Source organism: Cherax quadricarinatus, chromosome 9 (genome assembly GCF_038502225.1).
Source record: "Cherax quadricarinatus isolate ZL_2023a chromosome 9, ASM3850222v1, whole genome shotgun sequence".
Classification (NCBI taxonomy): Eukaryota; Metazoa; Arthropoda; class Malacostraca; order Decapoda; family Parastacidae; genus Cherax; species Cherax quadricarinatus.
Genome location: NC_091300.1, coordinates 53433308 through 53458903, shown reverse-complemented (window position 1 = coordinate 53458903; position 25596 = coordinate 53433308). Strand labels below are relative to the sequence as shown.

The 25596-nt window shown below is 40.4% G+C and overlaps 1 protein-coding gene across 4 annotated transcripts in view; it reads left to right on the top strand.

Annotated features, from left to right (window-relative positions):
- Positions 1–25596, top strand: part of tefu (Serine/threonine-protein kinase tefu) — an 844515-nt gene that overhangs the window by 376934 nt on the left and 441985 nt on the right. For all 4 annotated transcript variants that reach the window (XM_070083426.1, XM_070083425.1, XM_070083427.1 and 1 more), the window contains exon 25: positions 9544–9725. In XM_070083426.1, the coding sequence (XP_069939527.1) occupies positions 9544–9725 (182 nt within the window). The remainder of the gene's footprint in view (positions 1–9543; positions 9726–25596) is intronic.

Genomic DNA, 25596 nt, shown 5'->3' with positions numbered 1-25596 from the left:
GTTTGTTGGGTTATCTTATTCAAACTTGGGCAATGTATGATGGAAAGATACTTCTTCACGTACACCAAAAATGAAAGAAATCAGACCATAAATAGCGGAGTTCACTTCTCAGCCATTAGCGGCTGCTTAGCGGTATATTTTTGTATGGTCGTTATGGTTATATTCTCATTTTTTAGGTCTCATTTGATAAATTGAAAGACATATTACAGAAATAGATGTGATTTTGATTGCTTTCATGATGAAAAGTACCTTGAAATTGCGCTCACAGTAGCGAAAATGTTCTATTCTTTAGCGAAGTTCAAGAGTAAACAAATGACGTCACCGTCCAATACCTGTCCGCCTGCCAGGCCAATACGTAGTCAAGAATGGCTTGACATTATTGTAATATAAGAGGGGCCTGTAGCCATGACTAATTAACAGAGAAAATGTTATTTTAGTGCCAGGAATGTCTGCATTGTTTATTCTGGACCCTATTTTGAGATTGGCATCTGTTTAAATTTGTATGAAATCAGCCAAATTGCCAATTTCTGACCACTTTATTGGGTAGTTGAAATAAGTGAATGGGCGGTTTCTTGTACTCAGTTGACAGAGTAGAAGTAAATATGTTTATACAGGTATACACAAATACAGTTACGTAGATTATCATACATAGCAGTGTATGTATAGAGAACCTGGGATAACCCAGAAAAGTCAGACAAAGTGACTTATTTCCAGTACCTGGCTTGGGCTTGCCATATATGATTTTTGGTAAATATTTTTTTTTTCTCGGTTGTTTGTTGGGCTATGTCATTGAAACTTGGGCAGTGTATGATGGAAAGATGCTTAACGTACAACAAAAATAAAAAAGACGGACGATAAATAAGGGAGTTAATTTCTCAGCCATTAGCCGCCTCTTTGCAGTATATTTTCCTATGGTTTTTATGGTTGTATTTTCATTTTTTGGACTCATTTGATAGAATGGAAGATATATTACAGAAATAAACATGATTTTGATTGCTTTCATGATGAAAAGTACCTTGAAATTGAGCTCAAAGTAGCGGAAATGTTCGATTTTTGCCGATGTTCAATGAACTGTGTAAGTCAAGTTGGTTAATTTTATTAAGTGTATTCTAACCTAACCACTCTGTAATTTGCCAAACTCAGTAATCCGGCACACTACAGGTCCCAGTGATGCCGGATTTTTGATGGAGAACCTGTAGTAGTCAAGAGAAAGCGGACCTCTTTGTCGAACATTTTGCTACCAAAATGCAAGTTCGTGATCCAGCAAGGGATCCTCCTTGGCTAGCTGCAAGAACTGTGTCAAAACTGTCAGTGGTGACAATAAGGCAAGAGGATATGCATTTCCTTCTTAAATTGCTTGACCAAGAAAAGGGCCCAGACAAGTTGAGCCCAAGACTGTTGAGAAGATGTGCAGACCAGCTGGCAGCACCTCTAACTCACATCTTTCAGCACTGCCTAGTACATTGTAAATGGCCTACTCTCTGGAAAGATGCAAATGTAGTCCCTGTTCACAAAAAGAAGAACAGAGCAGAAATCAGCAACTACAGACCAGTGTCACTCCTCTCAATGACTGGCAAGATCCTTGAAACAATAATCTCAAGACAAATGACAGAGGTTTTCAACTACCACTCACTACTTTTTGACCGTCAATATGGCTTCAGGAAAGATTACTCTGCTGCTAATCTATTGTTAAACCTCTCCAGTAAATGGCACAAGTCACTGGATGAATACAAAGTCACCTTCATCAGCACTGGATATTGCTGGTGCTTTCAACCGTGTGTGGCACCAGGGCCTCTTGGCAAAACTGCAAGCACTGGAAATTGCAGGCTCTATGCTATGTCTCCTCAGTGATTACCTTCATGGTAGATCTCTAAGGGTATGTAATGAATGGTTTTGTAAACCGACAAGTTGAAGATTGAGACACTTACGCAACATATGGGAATCTTTATTGAGGAAATGTTTCACCACACAGTGGCTTCATCAGTCCAATACAAAGCAGAAAGGTGTAAGGAGAGGAGGAGTTTGAGGTAATCAGTCCCTCAGCCTGGAGTCAGTGTGTTCAGTCCATTCTACAAGATTGATGGACTGAACACATCGACTCCAGGCTGAGGGACTGATTACCTCCTCTCCTTTCACCTTTCTACTTTGTATTGGACTGATGAAGCCACTGTGTGGCGAAACGTTTCCTCACTGAAGATTCTCATATGTTGCGTAAGTGTCTCAATCTTCATCTCTAAGGGTAGTTCTCAATGGAACAGAATCAGCAAGACATCCTATTTGGGCAAGTGTCCCACGAGGAAGTGTGCTGGTACCATTGTTATAGAATGTCTACTTCAATGACCTTCATCTCATCCCAGAATCCCATGCATATGCACATGACTGTACTCTGACATTCACTTATCCAAGAGAAGAAATGCCAGCTGCTCTAAGCTACGCCAATCACCAGCTAAGAGCTATATCAGCTTGGGGAAACAGATGGAAAGTAACATTTGCACCTGAGAAAGCACAAATGATGATGGTCTCTAGGAAGCATGATGGTAATGCCGGTGCAGTAGTAAATATGAATGGGAGGGTGTTGGTACCTGGGGAAGAAGTTGATATCCTTGGGGTGAAACTTGATTCCAAACTGACCATGAAGAACCACGTTGTATATCTTGCAAACAAGGCAGCCAGGAAGCTTACAGGACTTCAGTGTATCTCGCATCTGCTTGACAGCAGGGGTTGCAAGATTCTATATGAGGCACAAGTATGCTAACAGGTTGAGTATGCTCCACTTTCTTGGTTTGCCTGCCCTTCCCCTCATCTGTTACTGCCTGACAGAGTAGAGAACAGAGCAAGACGTCTTGTCTCTTGCCTGTACCCATCCTGGATAGATCTGTCATTTCAGCAGAGCCTTCAACATAGGAGGGATGTGGGTGGCCTTACTGTTATGTACAATGCCAACATTGTCAAAGTACTACACTTGGATCCACTTCGAGGACAGTGAGAAACAAGCTTTTATGCCACAAGACGGGCAGAAAGCAGCAACTTCACTCTGGCTGTACCCTTCTCCAGAGCGTCACTCCATCCGAGATCATACATACCCAGGATGACTCGAGTATGGAACACATTCGTACAGCATAATGATGTCAACGAGATAAAGTCAGTTGATCAAATGAAAATGCTGGCCCACAGATGGCTCCAACTTCATCCTGTTCCCTACTTGTATGTTTCATAACAATAAAAATGCTTTCAAATGAGCTTATGTAGGTAACAGCTCTTAGCTTGTCAGTAAAGTTAGGAATCCTTAACTTGTAAATAGCTTGTCAATAAAGCTAGGCACTTGTAGTTTTCACACGTGCATCTGCTGTTCTCTGATATTTTGTTTTTGCTTTTTATTTTGTGACTGTATTTAATTTCACTGTGAAAATGTCTAAAAGAGCTGCAGATACCCTTATGGGTAACAGTAAGAAAAAGAAATGGAAGCATCTGACGTTATCAATAACGCAGAAAGTAGAGTTACTGCAAAAGCTTGATTGTGGTGTGTCAGTGCGGCATCTTACTGAAGAATATGGTGTTGGAACTACCACTGTTTATGATTTAAAGAAATGGTGTTAAATAAAAATAAGCATGAGAATATTAGTGATGATGATGATGATGATGACATTGTGAACACAGGTGAAGAAGTTCCCATAGACGATATTGTGAAAATTTGTAATCAGTTTTAAGTCTTTAAAAAATATCGCCTGTCATAGTGCTGCTTCATCATTTGAGAATCATGTTCCTGGTCTATAATTGTCCAAATATTTCATTTATCAATATTTTACTCTATAAATGAACCGTAGTAGTATTTGTCATCTATTTATCCCACTTAGTGTGAGTATTCATATATTTTTGCTGCAGTGTTAATGTTTGATTATGGGGTGCTGCCCTAGACCCCACCTTCATACTGAAATTTGAAAAATTCTGAAATTCGAAACTCTACTGGCCCCATGGGTTTCGGATAAAGGAATGCGTTCCTGTGGTAATAGTGGTGGTAGTGGTGATGGTGATGGTGGCATCAGTGGCACCACAGTGGTGGTTTTGATGGTGGCAGTGGCTCCACAGTGGTGGTAGTGTTGGTGGTGGCAGCAGTGGTAGTGGTGGTGGTGGCAGTGGCAACAGCGGCTCCTCAGTGGTGGTGGTGGCACCACAGTGATGGTTTTGGTGGTGGCAGTGGCTGCGGCTCTGCAGTTTTTGTTGATAAATTGACCATCTGAGAGTATATGAGTGTAACTCGAGGAGAAAAACTGCTGTGGATGATGCCAAGTGCAAAGTGCTTATATTTTTTCTCTCGACCAAAGAGAAGCAAGCAGACACCATTGCCACTTAGCTTGAGTAACTCACAGAAGGTTTGTGATTGGTCAGAACAAGAAAATGGGAACTCAAGAGGTGCAGTGGGATTAGGAAGACGTGCAGAAAACATACTCTGAGGCTAATAAATTTATGGGCCTGCCGATAAAGGAATATACATTACTTAACCCTTTCAGGGTACAGAGGCTAAATCTCAGAGTCCAAGAATTTTCAAAAAAAAGATTTTGGTATTTTTTCTTGTGAAAGGTAGAGAATCTTTTTCTGAAGGTAATAAAATAAAAAGTACAAAATTTGATGGAAAATTGACTAAGTTACACTCTTGCAAATTTTGATGTGTCAGTGATATTTACGCATCGGCAATTTTGCTGAATTTGACTCCCATTTTAGGCTAATTACAGTTTACCAGTTGACCAAATTCTTAGCTATTTCACTAGTATTACCTTTATTTTATCAATTGAGCACAAGAAATCTCCCAGGCAACTGTTTCAACTACCCAATAAAGTGATTGGAAATTTGTAATTTGGCCAATTTAATACAAAGTTCAAAATATTCCAATTTCACAATAGGGTCTAGAATAAACAATGCAGGTATTCCTGGCACTAAGCTAACATTTCCTCTGTTCATTAGTTACGTTTTCAGGCTTTACAAATGAATTCCACTTTGAGTTTTTATTCATATAATGAATTTTTATTCACACCAAAAAATAGAAGATTTACTCTTATGCAGCGTTGTAATAATTGTACAGTGGTACCCCGAGTTTCAGCCATAATTCGTTCCAGAAGGCTGTTCAAGTGCCATTACCGAATGAATTTGTTCCCTTAAGGAATAATGTAAATTTGATTAGTCCGCTTCAGACCCCCAAAAATACACTTACAAAAGCACATACAATAATACACTTACATAATTGTTTGAGTTGGGAGGTAGCCAAAACTTGGGGTACTACTGTACAAATAATATCAGCACATTCATGAATGTATATTAGACCCACCAGCTGTTGTTTATTACACACGTGACATCATTTGTTTACTCTTGAACATCTGCAAAAATTAAACATTTCTGCTAGTTTGAGCTCAGTTTCAAGCTATTTTCAGTACTAAAACCAGTTAAAATCACCATTATTTTTGTAACATTTCTTCCATTCTATCGAATGAGACCAAGAAATTGGGAATACAACTAAAAAAAACATGCAAAAAACAATGCAAAGTCGCTGTTTTATCCCAAAATTACGGTCACATTTTTTTTCTCTCATTATACACTGCATGCTGCAGGATTTGTTTTATGTGGTACACACTTACCACATAGATGTACTCTCTCATATCTAGGCCCAGATTTACCGCTCACAGATTACCTAAGCGAGCTGAGCTCATGGCATAGATCTAGGGCTTGGACCCTGGCTTCGAACTATAGACCAATAAGCTTTTCGTCCATAGTGGGAAAATTTATGGAATCAATAATTGCTGAAGCAATTCATAGCCATCTTGATAGGCATAAATTGATTAATGAATCTCAGCACGGTTTTATAAAGGGGTGTTCCTCTCTTATGAATTTACTAACTTTTTACACTAAGGTGTTTGAGGAGGTAGATCATGGTAATGAATATGATATTTTGTATATGGACTTCAGTAAGGCTTTTGGTACAGTTCCACATCAGAGGATACTGAGGAAACTTAAGGCACATGGAATAGTAGGAGACATTTTTTCCTGGATAGAGGCATGGTTGACAAATAGGCAGCAAAGAGTTTGCATAAATGGGGAGAAATCAGAAGGGGGGCACGTCAGAAGCGGTGTTCCGCAGGGGTCAGTGTTGGGCCCGTTGTTGTTCACAATTTACATAAACGACATAGATGAGGGAATAAATAGCAACATAAGCAAATTTGCTGATGACACCAAAATAGGCCGTCCAATTCATTCTAATGAGGACACTAGAGCACTCCAGGATGATTTGAGTAGACTGATGCAATGGTCGGAGAAGTGGCAGATGCAGTTTAATATAGACAAATGCAAAATTCTAAATGTTGGACAGGAAAATAACCATGCCACATATACACTAAATAATGTAAGTCTTAATACTACTGATTGCAAAAAGGATTTAGGAGTTCTGGTTAGCAGTAATCTAAATCCAAGACAACAGTGCATAAGTGTTCGCAATAAAGCTAACAGAATCCTTGGCTTCATATCCAGAAGTATAAATAATAGAAGTCCTCAGGTTGTTCTTCAATTCTATGTATCCTTGGTTAGGCCTCATTTAGATTAAGCATCACAGTTCTGGTTACTGTATTACAGAATGGATATAACTGCTCTGGCAAACGTACAGAGGAGGATGACAAAGTTGATCCCATTTATCAGAAATCTTCCCTATGAGGACAGACTGAAGGCCCTGAATGTGCACTCTCTCAAAAGGCGTAGAAATATGGGGGATATGATCGAGGTGTAAATGGAAAACAGGAATAAATAAAGGGGATGTAAATAGCGTGCTGAAAATTTCCAACCAAGACAGGACTCGCAGCAATGGTTTCAAGTTGGAAAAATTCAGATTCAGGAAGGATATAGGAAAGCACTGGTTCGGTAATAGAGTTGTGGATTAGTGGAACAAACTCTCCAGTACCGTCATAAAAGCTAAGATGTTGTGTAATTTTAACCCTTTCAGGGTCCGTCCTGTAGATCTACGGCTTTATGTTCAGGGTCCAAACCATAGATCTATACCAAAATTCTAGCGGCGTCAAATTTAGCGCGAGAAGGCTGGTAGGCCTACATCTGAGACAATGGGTCTGGGTGGTCAATGTGCACACTGTATAAAAAATCTGGACGCCCGCATGGTATTGTGGGAACACCACCAAAGTAGCGGTAAGGAAGCTCTCACTCCCCACTCCCTCTCTGGGCGAATTCTGACTCTCCTCTTCACAACTTACAGTTCTAAGACTGATGGAAGTGGATCTGAAGAGGAATTCTATGGTTTTGAACCATATGGTACCATTGAACCATATAGTGCAATGGTACTATATGGTACAATGGTGCCATGTCATACAATGGTATCATATGGTACAATGGTACAATGTGCTATATGGTACATTGTACCATATGGTACATTGTACCATATGGTACATTATACCATATGGTACATTGTACCATATAGTACAGGGTACAAGGACCCTAATGGAAATAAGTCTGTCTGACTTTTTTGGGTTATCCTAGGTTCTCCAAACATATGCTGCTAGGTATGATATTCTATGTAACTTTATTTGTGTATACCTAAATAAACTTAGTTATGATGCCACATGCACTTGAGTAAGTTTATTCAGGTGTACAGAAATACAATTACATAGATTATCATACATAGCAGCATATGTATAAAATCCTAGGATAACCCAAAAAAGTCAGGGTGACTTATTTCCATAGGGATCCCTGTAGCTGTACCATATGGTGTCCTGTACCACATGGCACCCTGCACCATATGGTACCCTGTATCATATGGTACCCTGTACTATATGGTGCCCTGTACCATATGGTGCCCTGTACTATATGGTACCCTGTACCATTTGGTACCCTGTACTATATGGTACCCTGTACCATATGGTCCCCTGTACCATATGGTGCCCTGCACCATATGTTATCCTGTACCATATGTTATCCTGTACTGTATGGTACCCTATACCATATAGTACAAAGTACCATATGGTACCCTGTAACATATGATACCATGTACCATATGGTCAGTAGGTGGTGTTGGTGGCAGCAGACACCAGCCAAGACTGAGTGAGTGGCGACACAAGCTAGCTACCGACTCAGCAGTTTCCAAGACAAAGCTCTCTGTCATCCACCTCGAGTAACGTGCGGAGTTCCTGTACACTTGTAAATATATAATAGAACATTACTAATATACAACATTTTTGCATATTTTTGTTGTAAACAATTATTGTAAACAAAATAATGATGAAAATATAAGTGTGTTTATTGTGTTGAATACAACAGTACCATATAGTACCATATGGTACAATGAACCATATGGTATCATTGTACTGTATGGTACAATGTACCATATGGTACCATTGCACCATATGGTACCATTGTATCATATACCATTGTACCAAATGGTGCCATTGTACCATATTCTGCCATATGGTACCATTGTATCATATGGTACCATTGTATCATATGGTACCATTGTATCATATGGTGCCATTGTACTGTATGGTACTATTGTACCATATGGTACCATTGCACCCTATGGAACCATTGTACCATATGGTACTATATGGTACTGTTGTATTCAACACAATAACCGCACTAATATTTTCATCATTTTGTTTACAATAAACTTGTAAATAAGTTTTGTAAGCAATATGATGATAAACAAATTAGTGCAGTTATTGTGTTGAATACAATGAGTGTACACTTATACAATATACATTATATTGGTCTCACAGGCCACAAATGTTATTAGAATGAGAAAAAAAATTGAAAAAAAAGTATAAAAAACATAAAATAAAGAAATGTGATTTTGCGGAAGTCTCTGATGTTGCCGCCACCGGGTCATTTTGGGTCAACTTCCCGCCGCTGTATCTCAGTAAGTACTGATCAGAATTTTTTTGTTTTGTTTTACGTATTACCTTCACAAAAATATCTTTAATTCTGTAAGAATTTTTTTTTTTTTCTTCAAAATTTCTTGGACACTGGGGTACCACTTCAGATTTTGGGCTTGGACCCTGAAAGGGTTAAAATTAGGCTAGATAAATACATGAGTGGGTGTGAGTTGGATTTGACTAGCTTGTGCTACTAGGTCTGATGCCGTGCTCCTTCCTTAAGTGGAAGTGACCTGACTAGGTGGGTCATTAGGTTAATCTGGGGGGAGGGGGAACATGGACCTGCTTTGCATGGGTCAGTAGTCCTGCTGCATTGTTCCTTCTGTCTTATGTTTTTATGTTCAAAACCGTAGATCTATTGGATGGACCCTGAAAGGGTTGAATTCAGCAGCCGACTTCATTCCTTTTAATATAAGTTTATTTGTAATGATTTTTTTTTGTTATATTTTAAATGTTTTTTTAACAAACTAGTTATATCCCACTGAGGCAGGATGACCCTGAAAATGAAACAGAAGTCTTTCTTTTTACATTTAGTAATTTGTACAGGAGAAGGAGTTACTAGCTCCTGTATATGTTAAATATGTCAGTAGAAATTTAATTTGTGTATTTTCTCTTTTGATCTTTGAAACAGGGCACAGTTTCACAAGACTTCAAATCTGATGAAGGTGTAAATCGAGTGTCTAGTTTCCTTCTTACCTTAGGAGTGATAGCACTCAATTCTTCATATCTTGAAGCCAAGGCTCTCTTTGCTCTCTGTCTGGCTGTTCCTGAAAATGGTGTGGATCCCGTGCTTGTGTCAAGACTTCTTAAAAGGTATGTTATGTTTTTATTTTCAGTATATGGTGGTGTGTTTAGGCTTGTCTGGAGACACAACATTATCCATTGAGGTAAAATAGGGAGTGTACCATAGTATAGTGGGACCAACACTATTGCATGTCTTCAGATTAACTGGGTTTTCTAGAATGGCCTAATAACAAGACATCTGGCAAAAATCTGTAACTGTAAAAATAACTAAAAACAAACCCAATTTTACCAAAAGCTAGGCATATATGCCCAAACCTGGTATCTCATTCCAACTACCAGGCAAATTGTACCTGAACTAATACAGATTAAGGTAAACATTGCACCTCAAGCATTAATCACCTGGTCCATGAGTAAAGAATAACATCAGATAACTATCACTAACAATAGTTGCAGATGACCACTGGTGGATAAAGTATATTTCTTAAACAGCATCTTCCTGCTGCAGCCTGGGGGCTGACCTCTCCCTCACCACTACCATTGTCAACCAAGCCTCATAATTTCATTACTTATAAGAAACTGAAGATAAAGTGCTTGAATTAAAAACATGTGGCCTTCACTGTACATTATACCTCTTATTCTAGTAAACTTATTAAGCTAGTGAAGACTGTTGCCTACCAACAAACTAAGCAAGATGTGTTGATCTAGCGCACTTAAGAATTAAGCAGTCTATTAAATGCCAGGGAAATCAACTAGAAATGCAAAAGGTTAAAACTTGTTTAAATGCAAATAGGTTCTCTCACTGAAAAGATTGAAAAGAGGAACATTCGCTGTGGCATGCTAAGAGTTCATTACATTTTATTTGCTGTATGTCACACACCCTTACAGGCATGCACTCCTGACCAGTGAACCAGCTGCTAAGAGTATAACAGGCAGGGCCCCCTTGTTATGCTAGCACCTTGGCTCAACCTAGCCAATCACAAGGGAGATCACCAAAGTTGTGAAACAACATTGGAGACTCTTGGAGCAACCTTGACAAGCTTTCCTCAAGTCTGGTTGCCTACATTTCTCACTGTCTCTGTTGCTTGCATACTTGCTTTGTACATAATGTATATACATTGTACATATATTTGCATGCTATTTTGGTGAAGGAAATGTTTTGTTGTTTTCAACAGACTGGCCATATCCCACTGAGGCAGGGTGACCTAAAAAAAAATGAGTTTCTCTTTTTAAATTTAGTAGTGTATACAGGAGAAGGAGTTACTAGCCCCTTGCTCCCAGCATTGTACGTAGTTGCTTCTTACTACTCGCATGAAGGAAATACTGTATATGTAAGTATTTACTCATTGCTACTTTCGTTTGCTCCTCACTGCTGCCGTGGTTATTGTGCTACCAGCAGGTGTACATGCCACAAGACTACACCTGTGTGTGTAATATTCACTCATTGATATTTAGTTTACTGATCTATATGAGCAAGCAGATCAAGTGGAGAAACAACAGCTAGCTCATATAGTGAAGTCAAAGCACACTTGTTAGACAAACTGGGAGGTTCAGATTTCATATCTCTCCATTAAAAAGAAACCTCATTCACTTTGCTATAAAACAAAAAATATACAGCCTCTCCTCACTTAACGACGGAGTTGCATTCCTAAGACCACGTTGGTAAATGAATTCGTTGGTAAGCAAGGAGCATACTATAATGGTAGTGGGTTTGTGTCATCCATCTTTAATATTGTTTTAATGTCACTGTTGCACCATTTATAACATTTTTAGTATATTTTTAAATGTTTATACAGTAGTGTACTGTATATTGTAATAAACAGAATAGAGGAAATCGGATCTCATATACATTATTTAGGTATGCATACTTGTCAGAGAGCTCGTCATAAGTCCAAGTTGTCAGTAAGCGAGTACGTCACTAAGTGAGGAGACGCTGTATATTCTTGTAAATGAGTTCCTAACAAATCATCTGGACTTCATATTCAAGCTAAGAAAATTGTCTTCACAATAGTAATAATATTCATTAAGTTTTGTACAAGTACAGTGGAACCCCAAGTTTCGTTGTTAATCCTTTCCAGGAGCTAGGACTAAAGTCGAAATATCCTAATTTCGAAGCAATATTTCCCATAAGAAATAATGTAATTACAATTAATCCGTTCCAGACCTACAAAAATATTCACAAAAAAATGCATTTTTTAAAGAATAACTATAGTGTTCCATACACATAACACGGATAAATACATACAGTAGGGCCCCACTTATACGGCAGGTTAGGTTCCAGGCTACTGTCGGAAAGCAGATTTCCATTCTTTCCACTTACACATGCATATAAATGCCAGGTAACAAGTTTACACTAACATATATAATGTTAGCAGTAGAACTAGGGATTTAAAACAATAAAAAGTAAAATACACAAACAGTACACCCATTACTTACCTTAAAATATTTGTAGTCTTAACCCTTTCAGGGTCCGTCCCGTAGATCTACGGCTTCACATTGAGTGTCCAAACAGTAGATCTACGCCAAAATTCTAGCGCCGTCAAATTTAGCGCGAAAGCACTCATAAGCCTACATGTGAGAGAACGGGTCTGCGTGGTGGGTGTGCGCCATAAACAAAAAATCTAGGCGCCCGCATAGCATTGTGGGAACGCCGGCTCAGTTACCCTTGTTCACCATGCCTCGTCGCAAGTCAGCTCTCACTCCCCGGAAAATTGGGACTCTCCTCTTCCTATCTGATAGTTCTGACACTGATGGAAGTGGAAATGAAGACGAATTCTACGGCTTTGATAAGTTAGTGACCGAAAAGAATGACCAGGATATCGATAATAGTGCAGAAAACCCTGACGATCCTCAACCTTCTACCTCTGGTGTGGGCACTCGCGACTCACGGTCGGTCGTTCCTCAACGCAAGAGAAAACTAATATTTTCGCGTGGCCAGGCCTATGACTTCAGTAATGATGATGATAGTGACGTGGATTGTGATTTTATTGCGCTCAACGATCATTCGAGTAGTGATAGTGAGGAATCATATTCACCAGTGAAGTGTCGGTATGTTCGCCGCCGCATGCGCTCGGGTAGTGTACCCTATGCTGTGCCCAGGGGACGGAGTACATCCCGGAGTACATCCCGGAGTACATCTCGGTGTACATCCCGTGGCCCTACACCAGTTTTAGGTAGTGATAGTGAGGATGATGTGGCTACACTTGGCATGGATAGACCACAGGCACCAGTGGATGGTGTTAGTGGTGATGGTAGTGGCACCGCCATGCGTGACTCACCAGCCCAGGGTGGGACCCACGCTGCTGACTCGTCAGTTCAAGGACAAAGCGGAGCGTCAGCCACCAGCCCACCACAACCACAACCACCTGCACAATCAGCCTATGATGTCCAGTATCCACCAGCAAACCGTATGTGGGATTGGCAGCAAAATCCCAATTTTGTTCCCAAGCCTCACCACTTTGATGACTCTCAAAGTGGAATTCTACCTACCTGTCCCCTTGGAACCACGGCCAATGAACTGGAATTCTTTGAATTATTCTTTGACCAGCCATTGATGGAAACTATTGTCAGGGAAAGTAATAAGTATTTTGAGTACACCATGGCAAATACGATCATATCACCACAGTCATGACTACACAGGTGGAAAGAGACGACTGTTGCAGAAATGTATTTGCTTTTTGCAACAATAATGCTTATGCCTCATGTCTATAAGCATAATATAAAAGCATACTGGTCCACAGATCGGCTAATTTCTACCCCAGTCTTCAGTGAAATCATACCAGTGAACAGGTTTATCTTACTCTTACCTATGTTGCACTTCTCTGACAAAACCAGGCCTGACAGAAGTGACAGGTTATACAAGATTAGAAATGTTTTCATGTATCTCAAACAAAAGTTCAGCATATACTTTTATCCATTCAAGAATCTTGTAATTGATGAGTCTTTGATTTTGTTCAAAGGTAGACTGTCATTCAAGCAGTATATACCGAGCAAGAGGAAACACTTTGGTATAAAACTGTTTGTACTCTGTGATTGTGACAGTGGCCTGGTGTTGGATATTGTTGTATACACGGGTAGTAAAACATTGAAAGATACCAAGATGTTATTGGGTATCTCAGGTGACATAGTGAGAAACATGATGGCACCTTATCTTGGTAAGGGGCATTCATTATATACTGATAACTGGTACACAAGCCCATTACTCAGTGATTTCATGCGAGTGAACAAGACAGATGTGTGTGGCACAGTGCGTTCTAATCGTAAACATATGCCCAGGCTCAACGCAGGTGCTTGTGGTGATGACGTGCAGGTGTTTACTGCCAATGACATCATGGCATTACGGTGGCATGACAAACGAGATGTCACATTGTTGACAACCATTCACCGTAATGAAATGCAAGACAGTGGCAAAGTTGATTGAGTGACTAATGAACGTATTCGAAAACCAGTGACAGTGATTGATTATACACAAAACATGCGCTTGGTTGACAAGTGTGACATGCAGATTGGTTTTGTTGACTGTGTTCCTAAGAGTTACAAGTGGTACATGAAACTTTTCTTCCATCTCATGGACATTTCAATGCTCAATGCATATAATATGTACCAAGTAAAGACTGGCAACAGACCACCGTATGGTGAATTTTGTTTGTCTGTTGTCTAACAACTCATAATGAAGTACCAGGTAAGAACACCTGCTATACAACATGGTCCTCGAATTACTCAGGATATACCCAAGCGTTTGAGGAGGGAAGGTGATCATTTCATAATACAACTTCCTTCAACTTGAAAGAAATTTTCTCAGAAGAGATGCATCGTCTGTGCACAAGCAAAACGACGGCAACAAAGACGCAAAGACACTCGGTTTATGTGTGAGGAATGTAAGGGGCCTCTGTGCATGGTGCCTTGTTTCAAGGAGTTCCACAAGCTCCAGCAGTTCTAAAACCATGTCCAGTGATTGTAAATATGTAAATATATGATAGAACATTAGTATTATACAAGATTTGTGCATGTTTATTGTAATAACAGTGGTAAACAATAATATGATAATAACTTTAGTGTGGTTATTGTGTTCAATACAGTGAGTTTATATATATGCATTATATACAGTATTGGTCTCTCAGGCCCCAAATGTTAGTAGGAATAGAAAAATATTGGAAAAGAAAAGAAAAAACTATGAAAACCGCAAAATATTGTAATGCGCGTATGTGGAATTCGTCAATGTTGCCGCCACCACATCATTTTTGACAAACTTCTTGGTACTGTATCTCAGTAAGTACTGATCAGAATTTTTTTTTTGTCTTATTAACTTCACAAAAATATGCTCTTTAATTATGTAAGAAAATTTTTTTTTTTTTTTTTCTTTTTCAAAATTTCTTGGACACTGGAGCACCACTTCAGATTTTGGCCTTGGACCCTGAAGGGGTTAATGTAGGGTGAGAAGTGAGTTTAATTAGTGGGAAGTCAGGTTTGGGAAGTATGGTAGCCAGCCAGGTCAGCCCACTCCACCCACACGTTATATACTTCATTTAATTAAACCTCCCTGGAGCGATAAAATACATGTACAGTACATTCCTTAATTACCTTAAAATATTTGTAGTCTTAACCCTTTGACTGTTTCAGTCATATATATATGTCTTACGAGCCACCGTGTTTGATGTATATACAGTGGACCCTCGGCTAATGAACGCATCACATAACGTTAAGTCCACCCAACGAAGCATTTGAGCTAAAAATTTTGGCCTGGCTAACGATAAAAAACTCGCCCAACGTAATTCGTCCGGTATGCGTCCACGTGTGGCTTGAGCGCACCTCAGCTGCCCCGTGTGTGCCAGTGTTTACAAGCCAACCAGTGTAGTCGCATCTACGCATACTTTTGGTACATTTCATATTATCACAGTGTTTTCAGTGCTTGTAACTGCAAAATAAGTCACCATGGGCCCCAAGAAAGCTTCTAGTGCCAACCCTGTGGTAAAAAGGGTGAGAATTAATATGGAAATGAAGAAAGAGATAATTGCAAAGTACGAAAGTGGAGTGCATGTCTCAGAGCTGGCCAGATTGTGTACCAAACCCCAATCAACCATCGCTACTATCTTGGCCAACAGAACAGCAATCAGGAAGCTGTTCTTGCAAAAGGTGCAAGTTTGTTTTCAAAACAGAGATCACAAGTACTCGAAGATGTTGAGAGACTGTTATTGGTGTAGATAAACGAAAAACAGGTATCAGGAAATAGCATCTCTCAAGCGATCATACGTGAAAAGGCTAGGAACTTGCATGACAATTTAATTAAAAAAATGCCTGCACCTGCAACTAGTGATGATATGAGTGAATTTAAGGCCAGCAAAGGTTGGTTTGAGAGATTTAAGAATCGTAGTGGCGTACATAGTGTAATAAGGTATGGTGAGGCTGCCAGTTCGGACAAAAAAAAACGGTTGAAAAATATGTGCAGGAATTCAAGGAGTACATAGAGGCTGAAGGATTGAAACCCCAACAAGTGTTTAATTGTGATAAAACAGGCCTGTTTTGGAAGAAAATACCAAACAGGACCTACATTACTCAGGAGGAAAAGGCACTCCCAGGACATAAGCCTATGAAAGACAGGCTTACTCTTTTGTTGTGTGGTAATGCTAGTGGTGATTGCAAAGTGAAGCCTTTATTGGTGTATCACTCTGAAACTCCCAGAGTGTTCAGGAAAATCAGTGTCTTCAAGGCTAATTTGTGTGTGATGTGGAGGGCAAACAGTAAGGCATGGGTCACTAGGGGCCTTTTCTGTGACTGGTTACACCATGCATTTGCTCCCACTGTGAAAAATTACTTCCTGGAAAATAAATTGGATCTTAAATGGCTCCTGGTATTAGACAATGCTCCTATTCATCCTTCAGACTTGGCAGAGTGGATTTCTGAGGACATGAGCTAATACCACTCCTCTCCTGCAGCCCATGGACCAGCAAGTCATCTCAAACTTCAATAAACTGTACACAAAAGCTATGTTTCAAAAGTGTTTTGAAGTGACCTCAGACACTCAATTGACCCTAAGAGAGTTTTGGAAAGATCACTTTAGTATGTGTATGTGTAAACCTTATAGGTAAGGCTTGGGAGGGAGTGACTAAGAGAACCTTGAACTCTGCTTGGAGGAAATTGTGGACAGAATGTGTAGAAGAGAGGGATTTTGAAGGATTTGGGGCTAACCCTGAGAAGCCTATGCCAGTTGTGGAATCTGTTGTGGCAATGGAGAAGTCCATGGGGTTGGAGGTTAGTGGGGAGGATGTGGAAGAATTGGTGGAGGAGGACGATGAAGAACTAACCACTGATGAGCTGCAAGAGCATCTGCAACAGCAAGAGGCCAGACCTGAGGAAACTGCTTCAGAGGAAGGGAGAGAGAAATTGAAGAAGTTGCCTTTTTCAAAGATTAAGGAAATGTGTGCAAAGTTGGTTGAACTGCAAACCTTTATGGATGAAAATCACCCTAACACAGCTATTGCAAGCTGTGCTGGTGACTATTACAATGACAAGGTTGTGGCCCATTTTAGGCAAATCTTAAAGGAACGCGAGGTACAGAGCTGTATGGACAGATTTGTTGTGTGACAGAGGTCCAGTGACTCTCAAGCTGGTCCTAGTGACAGTAAAAGAAGAAGGGAAGTAACCCCGGAAAAGGACTTGCTACCTCAAGTCCTCATGGAATGGGATTCCCCTTCCAAACAACAACTACTTCCACCATCTCCCTTCCTCCCATCCCATCAATCATCACCAGATCTTCAATAAAGGTAAGTGCCATGTATTCTTTATTTAGTACAGTAGTAACTGTGCATTTCTTCTTTTTGTGTGTATAAAAATGTATATTTCATGTGGTAAATTTTTTTTTTTTTTTTCATACTTTGGGGTGTCAGGAATGGATTGATTTGATTTCCATTATTTCTTATGGGGAAAAGTAATTCAGCTAACGATAATTTCGTCTAACGATGAGCTCTGCTGCTACATCTAGCTATGACAATCTTCCCAGTACCACACAGGAAAAATTAAATGACAAATATGATGCAAGAGAGAGACTTGTTTGCTTTATGCTCAGCAAGGAAGATGACTGCAACATTCCATTCACTAATTATGAACTTGATGCAGTACTAACTAAGGGCAACTCCACGTTGCCTGGTGAGGATGGTATTACTTACAACATACTCAGATTGTTGTGTCGAGTACCAGGTAATCCATTACTTGAATTATATAACATGAGCTATGTAACTGGGGAGCTCCCTCAATCTTGGACCAACAGCCTCATCATTCCAATTCCTAAGCCCAATCAACAAAATGCATTTCGCCCAATATCTCTTACTAGCTGCTTGTGTAAAACATTTGAGAGAATGATTCTTAATCGTCTCATATACAGAATCAAACAATTTTTGTCTCCCCGGTTACATGGTTTCATGCATGGAAGGAGCGTGCATCATTGCATAGCCACCTTTCTCACCCTGCACACTGACAGCTCATACACTACCTTCCTTGACCTTAAATCCGCTTTTGATGTAGCCAACCAACATGTAATCATTAGTGAACTTGCCAGAATGGATGTTGGAGGATGGCTTCTCCGCTGGATTAACCCTTTGAGGGTTTTGGTCGTACTAGTACGTCTTACGCGTAGGGGTTTTTGACGTACTAGTACGCATAAATTCTAGCGGCCTCAAATCTTGCAGGAAAAGGCTGATAAGCCTAGATGTGAGAGAATGGGTCTGTGTGGTGGGTGTGCGCAGTAGGAAAAAAATCTGGGACCCAGTGGTGCATTGTGGGAATGCCATCATAGTACACAATTTCCACCGTGCCCTGGGGTAAGAAGTTCCTCACTCCTCGGCGAATTGGGACACTTTTGTTCCCCAGTGACAGTTCTAATACAGATGGAAGTGACAGTGAAGATGAGTTTCAAGGTTCTGGTGAGGTTTTGACCGAAACTAATGACCATAATATGGGTAATAGTGAGGAAAACCCAGACAACCCACAGCCTTCCACCTCTGGTGCTGGGCCGTCGTTCAGTTGTACCAGAATCAAAGAGGAAACTCCTATTTTCCAAAATCCCAGACTCAGATGTGAGCATTGGTGATGATAATGATAGTGATTATGAACTACAAGCTCTTCAAACTTGTTCCAAGAATGGAGGAGAAGGAGGAGGCAGAGGAGGAGGAAGCAGAGGAGGAGGAGGCAAGAGGAGGAGGAGGCAAGAGGAGGAGGAGGCAGAGGAGGAGGAGGCAGAGGAGGAGGAGGAGGAAGAAGAAGAGGAGGAGGAGGAGGAAGAAGAGGAGGAGGAAGAGGAGGAGGAGGAGGAGGAAGAAGAAGAATACGTAATGATAACAATAATACATAATAATAATACATAATAATAATAATACATAATAATAATAATACATAATAATAATAGGTAATAATAATAATATGTAATAATAAATGTTCACCCATGACAGTAACAAGATAAGGGGAGATAACATCTGATAAGTGCTGACGTTTGATGAGGGTAAATGAGGGTAGAGCTGATGCCAAAAGATGAGATGAACATCGCCCTCCCTTTGTTTTTGCTGGTATACTAACATTTCTGTCTGTCTATTTGCCTGTCTGTCAAGCTCCCTGTCTATCCATCTAGCTCTCTGTCTCAGAGAGCCACAAGACTGCGTCATCACTTTTACTCACATCTTCAAGCAGAGTATAGCACTTTGTCTGGGTTTCTTGGGTTATCCTAGGTAATTTATACTATGTATACTTGTATTTATGTGTACCTGTGAGACAGAGATAGACAGACAGATAGAATGAGGGAGAAAGATAATTAGATAGAATGGAGGAGGGGAAGCAGCATCCGACCCCATTGTTTTGACAGGCCGGAGGGGGAAAGAGTAATGAGCCAATATGTCACTTTGACAGCTGCCGACTCCTTGTAATTTACACTATGGACGAGGAGGAGAAGGAGAAGGAGGAAGAGTAGGGGGAAGAGGAAGAAGAGGAGGAGGAGGAAGAGGAAGAGTAGGAGGAAGAGGAATAAGAGGAAGAGGAGGAGGAAGAGGAATAGTAGGAGGAAGATTAGGGGGAAGAGGAGGAAGAGGAAGAAGAGGAGGAGGAGGAAGAGGAAGAAGAGGAGGAGGAGGAGGAAGAGGAGGAGGAGGAAGAGGAAGAGTAGGAGGAAGAGGAAGAGGAGGAAGAGGAAGAGTATGAGGAAGAGTAGGGGGAAGAGGAGGAAGAGTAGGGGGAAGAGGAGGAAGAGGAAGAAGAGGAGGAGGAGGGTGGAACACTAGTACACTGGTACTGGTACACTAACATTTCTGTCTGTCTATTTGTCTGTCTGTCAAGCTCTCTGTCTATCCGTCTAGCTCTCTGTCTCAGAGAGCCACAAGACTGTGTCATCACTTTTACTCATATCTTCAAGCAGAGTATAGCACTTTGTCTGGATTTCTTGGGTTATCCTAGGTAATTTATACTATGTATACTTGTATTTATGTGTACCTGTGAGACAGAGATAGACAGACAGATAGAAAGAGAGAGACAGATTGAAAGAGATAGAATGAGGGAGAAAGATAAAACACCATTGTGTATGACACCATGTTTCAGAGTTCCACAAGCTGCAGAACTAATAGGAATATGTTCAGTGACTGTATATTGGTATATATATTATAGAACAATAATAATAAACAATTTTTTGTATTGTTTGTTTTTGTAAACAAGTTTTGTAAACAATATATTGATAATTATGTTTGTGTGCTTATTGTGTTGTATACAACGAGTGTATATATGTACATTGCACCTTACTTTGGTCTCATAGGCCACATAAGTTATGTGAAAAAATAAAATAGTGAAAAAAACAACAAACCTTCAAATACAAGTAAACTAAAGTTTACCGGGTGAGCGGCAGTCGCCGCTGTTGCCATACGCGGCTCATTTTCTGCAAACTTCATGCATCCATATCTCCGTAAGTATTGATGTTAAATTTTTTTTGTTTATCCTATAATGTTTAGAAAAAAAAACTCTATTTTTTCATAAGAAAAAATAATTTTTTTTTTTTGATATTTGGTTGACCCTGAGAACGAGTTTCGGAGAGGGCCTGTCGACCCTCAAAGGGATAAAGGCTACCTGTCCAACAGAAAGTCGTCTGTGTTGTTCCAGGGACATAGAAGTGTAACTAAAGGCTTTGAATTAGGAACCCCACAGGGAGGTGTGCTCAGTCCCACACTGTTCAATATTCTAATTAATGCATTACTTAATGCTATGCCTAGTCAGCCCCATCATTATATGATTAGTTTTGCTTATGATATAATGATTCACACCACCGGATTCTCCAACACCCAAAACATTCTTGATCATGTACTAGCCTCGTGTCAGGACCTGGGGTTGATAATTTCTACTGATAAAACAAAGATACTCAATAGGCATCCTCCTCGACAGAGAGGCACAGTTCGTCAGATCCAATTGCATGATGGGTCTCTTCTAGAATATGTAAGCAGATACAGGTATCTAGGCTTTGAGGTTCCACTACTTGGACCTGTTGTAACAAGACTTTGTCGCCAATACAAAGAAAGACTAAGAGCACTTAGAGTTGTGGCTGGGTTTCACCCCAGGTATGGTGCTAATATTAAAATTGTGAAAATGATGTATCTTGCTTATATTAGATCATTGGTTGATTATGCTGCACCACTACTTGCTCTTGTGTCTGACTGGAAACTTGGAGGGCTGGAAAAACTGCAGAACGAAGCAATGAGGATCATTTTAGGATCCCCTCGTACTGCCAAAATTTTAAATATGCAAAAAGAACTTGATATTCCAAGCATCAGAGATCGTGTTACTGAAAGAAATATCCAAATTGGGTTAATATTCTCAGGCAAGCCCATTCAAACCCCTGCACAGAAGCCCTCCAAACTTTCCTCAGCACTGGGGAACACTCCTCCAGATGGATCGAAAAAACTGGAATCGACCTCCACATGAACCAGCTACATGATCTATGTCAAGTAAGGCAACAGCGGCACTTCTCCGCTCCATGGGATATTACCCCATTCCAATCTACCATTCCTCCATTTCCCCCTAAAGTACTACTTAAATCACAACCAAAACTTCGCCTTGAAGCCAAACATGATGCCTTAAGCTGTATTGATAACGTAGTCACACAGCACACACTCTAGCAAATTATTTACGTTGATGGTTCTGTTCACCAATCCACTGGTGCAGCTGGTAGTGCTGCTGTTGTCGTACAGAGTGATGGCTCTCTTAAAGAATTTGGAGCACGCATCAATAATTGGGCCTCTACCCTTCAGACAGAACTGTTTGCCATACTCCTTGCACTGAAATGCATCTACGTATATAAAATTGACAGCTTAACCCTTTCAGGGTCCAAGGCCAAAATCTGAAGTCACGCACCAGTGTCCAAGAAATTTTGAAAAAAAAAAATTATTTTTTCTTACAGAATTAAAGAGCATATTTTTGTGAAGGTAATAAAACAAAAAAAATTAGAATCTGATCAGTACTTACCGAGATACAGTGCCAAGAAGTTTATAGAAAATGATGTGGTGGTGGCAACATCGACGAATTCCACATACGCGTATTATATTATTTTGTTGTTTTAGTTGTTTTTTCTTTTCTTTTCCAATTTTTTTCTATTCCTACTAACATTTAGGGCCTGAGAGACCAATACTGTATATAATTGATATATATAAACTCACTGTATTGAACACAATAACCGCACTAAAGTTATTATCATATTATTGTTTACCACTGTTGTTTATTACAATAAACATGCACAAATCTTGTATAATACTAATGTTCTATCATATATTTACATATTTACAATCACTGGACATGGTTTTAGAACTGCTGGAGCTTGTGGAACTCCTTGAAACAAGGCACCATGCACAGAGGGCCTCACCTTACATTCCTCACACATAAACCGAGTGTCTTTGCGTCTTTGTTGCCGTCACTTTGTTTGTGCACAGACAATGCATCTCTTCTGAGCAAATTTGTTTTGAGTTGAAGGAAGCTGTATTATGAAATGATCACCTTCTCTCCTCAAACGCTTGGGTATATCGTGATGAATTCGAGGACCATGTTGTATTGCAGGTGTTGTTACCTGGTACTTCATTATGAGTTGTCTGACAACAGACAAACAAAATTCACCATACGGTGGTCTGTTACCAGTCTTTATTTGGTACATATTATATGCATTGAGCATTCAAATGTCCATGAGGTGGAAGAAAAGTTTCATGTACCACTTGTAACTCTTACGAACACAGTCAACAAAACCAATCTGCATGTCACACTTGTCAACCAAGCGCATGTTTTGTGTATAATCAATCACTGACACTGGTTTTCGAATACGTTTATTAGTCACTCGATCAACTTTGCCACTGTCTTGCATTTCATTACGGTGAATGGTTGTCAACAATGTGACATCTCGTTTGTCATGCCACCGTAATGCCATGATGTCATTGGCAGTAAACACCTGCACGTCATCACCACGAGCACCTGCGTTGAGCCTGGGCATATGTTTACGATTAGAACGCACTGTGCCATACACATCTGTCTTGTTCACTCACATGAAATCACTGAGTAATGGGCTTGTGTACCAGTTATCGGTATATAATGTATGGCCCTTACCAAGATAAGGTGCCATCATGTTTCTCACTACGTCACCTGAGATACCCAATAACATCTTGGTATCTTTCAATGTTTTACTACCCGTGTATACAACAATATCCAACACCAGGCCACTGTCACAATCACAGAGTACAAACAATTTTATACCAAAGCGGTTCCTCTTGCTCGGTATATACTGCTTGAATGACAGTCTACCTTTGAACAAAATCAAAGACTCGTCAATTACAAGATTCTTGAATGGATAAAAGTATATCCTGAACTTTTGTTTGAGATACATGAAAACATTTCTAATCTTGTATAACCTGTCACTTCTGTCAGGCCTGGTTTTGTCAGAGAAGTGCAACATACGTAACAGTAAGATAAACCTGTTCACTGCTATTATTTCACTGAAGGATGGGGTAGAAATTAGCCGATCTGTGGACCAGTATGCTTTTATATTATGCTTATAGACGTGAGGCATAAGCATTATTGTTGCAAAAAGCAAATACATTTCTGCAACAGTCGTCTCTTTCCACCTGTGTAGTCTTGACTGTGGTGATAAGATCGTATTTGCCATGGTGTACTGAAAATACTTATTACTTTCCCTGGCAATAATTTCCATCAATGGCTGGTCAAAGAATAATTCAAAGAATTCCAGTTCATTGGCCGTGGTTCCAAGGGGACAGGTATGTAGAATTCCACTTTGAGAGTCATCAGAGTGGTGAGGCTTGGGAACAAAATTGGGATTTTGCTGCCAATCCCACGTACGGTTTTGTGGTGGATACTGGACATCATAGGCTGGTTGTACGGGTGGTTGTGGTTGTGGCGGGCTGGTGGCTGACGCTCCGCTTTGTCCTTGAACTGACGAGTCAGCAGCGTGGGTCCCCGCGTGGCACGGTGAGTCACGCATGGCGGTGCCACTACCACCACCAGCACCACTAACACCATCCACTGATGCCTGTGGCTCATCCATGCCAAGTGTAGCCACATCATCCTCACTATCACTACCTAAAACGGGTGTAGGGCCACGGGATGTACTCCGGGATGTACTCCGTCCCCTGGGCACAGCATAGGGTACACTACCCGAGCGCATGCGGCGGCGAACATACCGATGCTTCACTGGTGAATATGATTCCTCACTATCACTACTCGAATGATCGTCGAGCGCAATAAAATCACAATCCATGTCAGAATCATCGTCATTACTGAAGTCAGAGGCCTGGCCACGCGAAAATATTAGTTTTCTCTTAGGTTTAGGAACACCCGACCGTGAGTCACGAGTGCCCACACCAGAGGTAGAAGGTCGAGGGTCATCGGGGTTTTCTGCACTATTATCGATATCCTGGTCATTATTTTCGGTCACTAACTTATCAAAGCCGTAGAATTCGTCTTCATTTGCACTTCCATCAGTGTCAGAACTATCAGACAGGAAGAGGAGAGTCCCAATTTTCTGGGGAGTGAGAGCTGACTTGCGACGAGGCATGGTGAACAAGGGTGACTGAGCCGGCATTCCCACAATGCTATGCAGGCGCCTAGATTTTTTGTTTATGGCGCACACCCATGGTGCAGACCCATTCTCTCACATGTAGGCCTATGAGCGCTTTCGCGCTAAATTTGATGGCGCTAGAATTTTGGCGTAGATCTACGGTTTGGACACTCACCGAAAAGCAGTAGATCTATGGGACGGACCCTGAAAGGGTTAATTGTAACTGATTCTCTGTCATCCAAAAATGCTCTCAACTCATTAAGTATAAATTGTGGCATGCTTGTGTCCGAAGCCAGACACAGGTATGGTAAGATTGTGGACAGTGGAGTCAGAGTGCACATGCTGTGGATTCCATCTCACATTGGTCTTCGGATGCATGATAGAACTGATAAATTGACTAAGCTGTATGCTTTCAAAGAGGGAGTAGATTACAATCTTGGCTTGTCATGTAGTAGTTTGAGAACAATAATATGAAAAGAACTTCAACTGAATTTTATTGACTTAAGACTCAGGGAGATTGACACCAGTCAGTCCATCTATCATCATTCTATCATGCAGGAGGAGCCACATGTCTATGGTGCATCCAACAAAATAAGCAGACTCTTGGATGTCACTACCGCCCGGCTCCGGCTGGGTTACAAGTATCTTTGGCAGGTTAAATCAGCACCACCAGATGTAGACCAAACGAAATGTAAACTTTGCCAGATGGACTATTGTCACACCCTGCATCATTATGTGCTGGAGTGCGATAAAATTAATGAATTTAGAAACAACTCACTCAGAAGTGTTCAAGAAATGGCAAAGTATTTTATCCACAGTGGTATATTACAGACCATTCTGGAGAAATACCCTGACTTTGCTAGCTGTAAATAATGC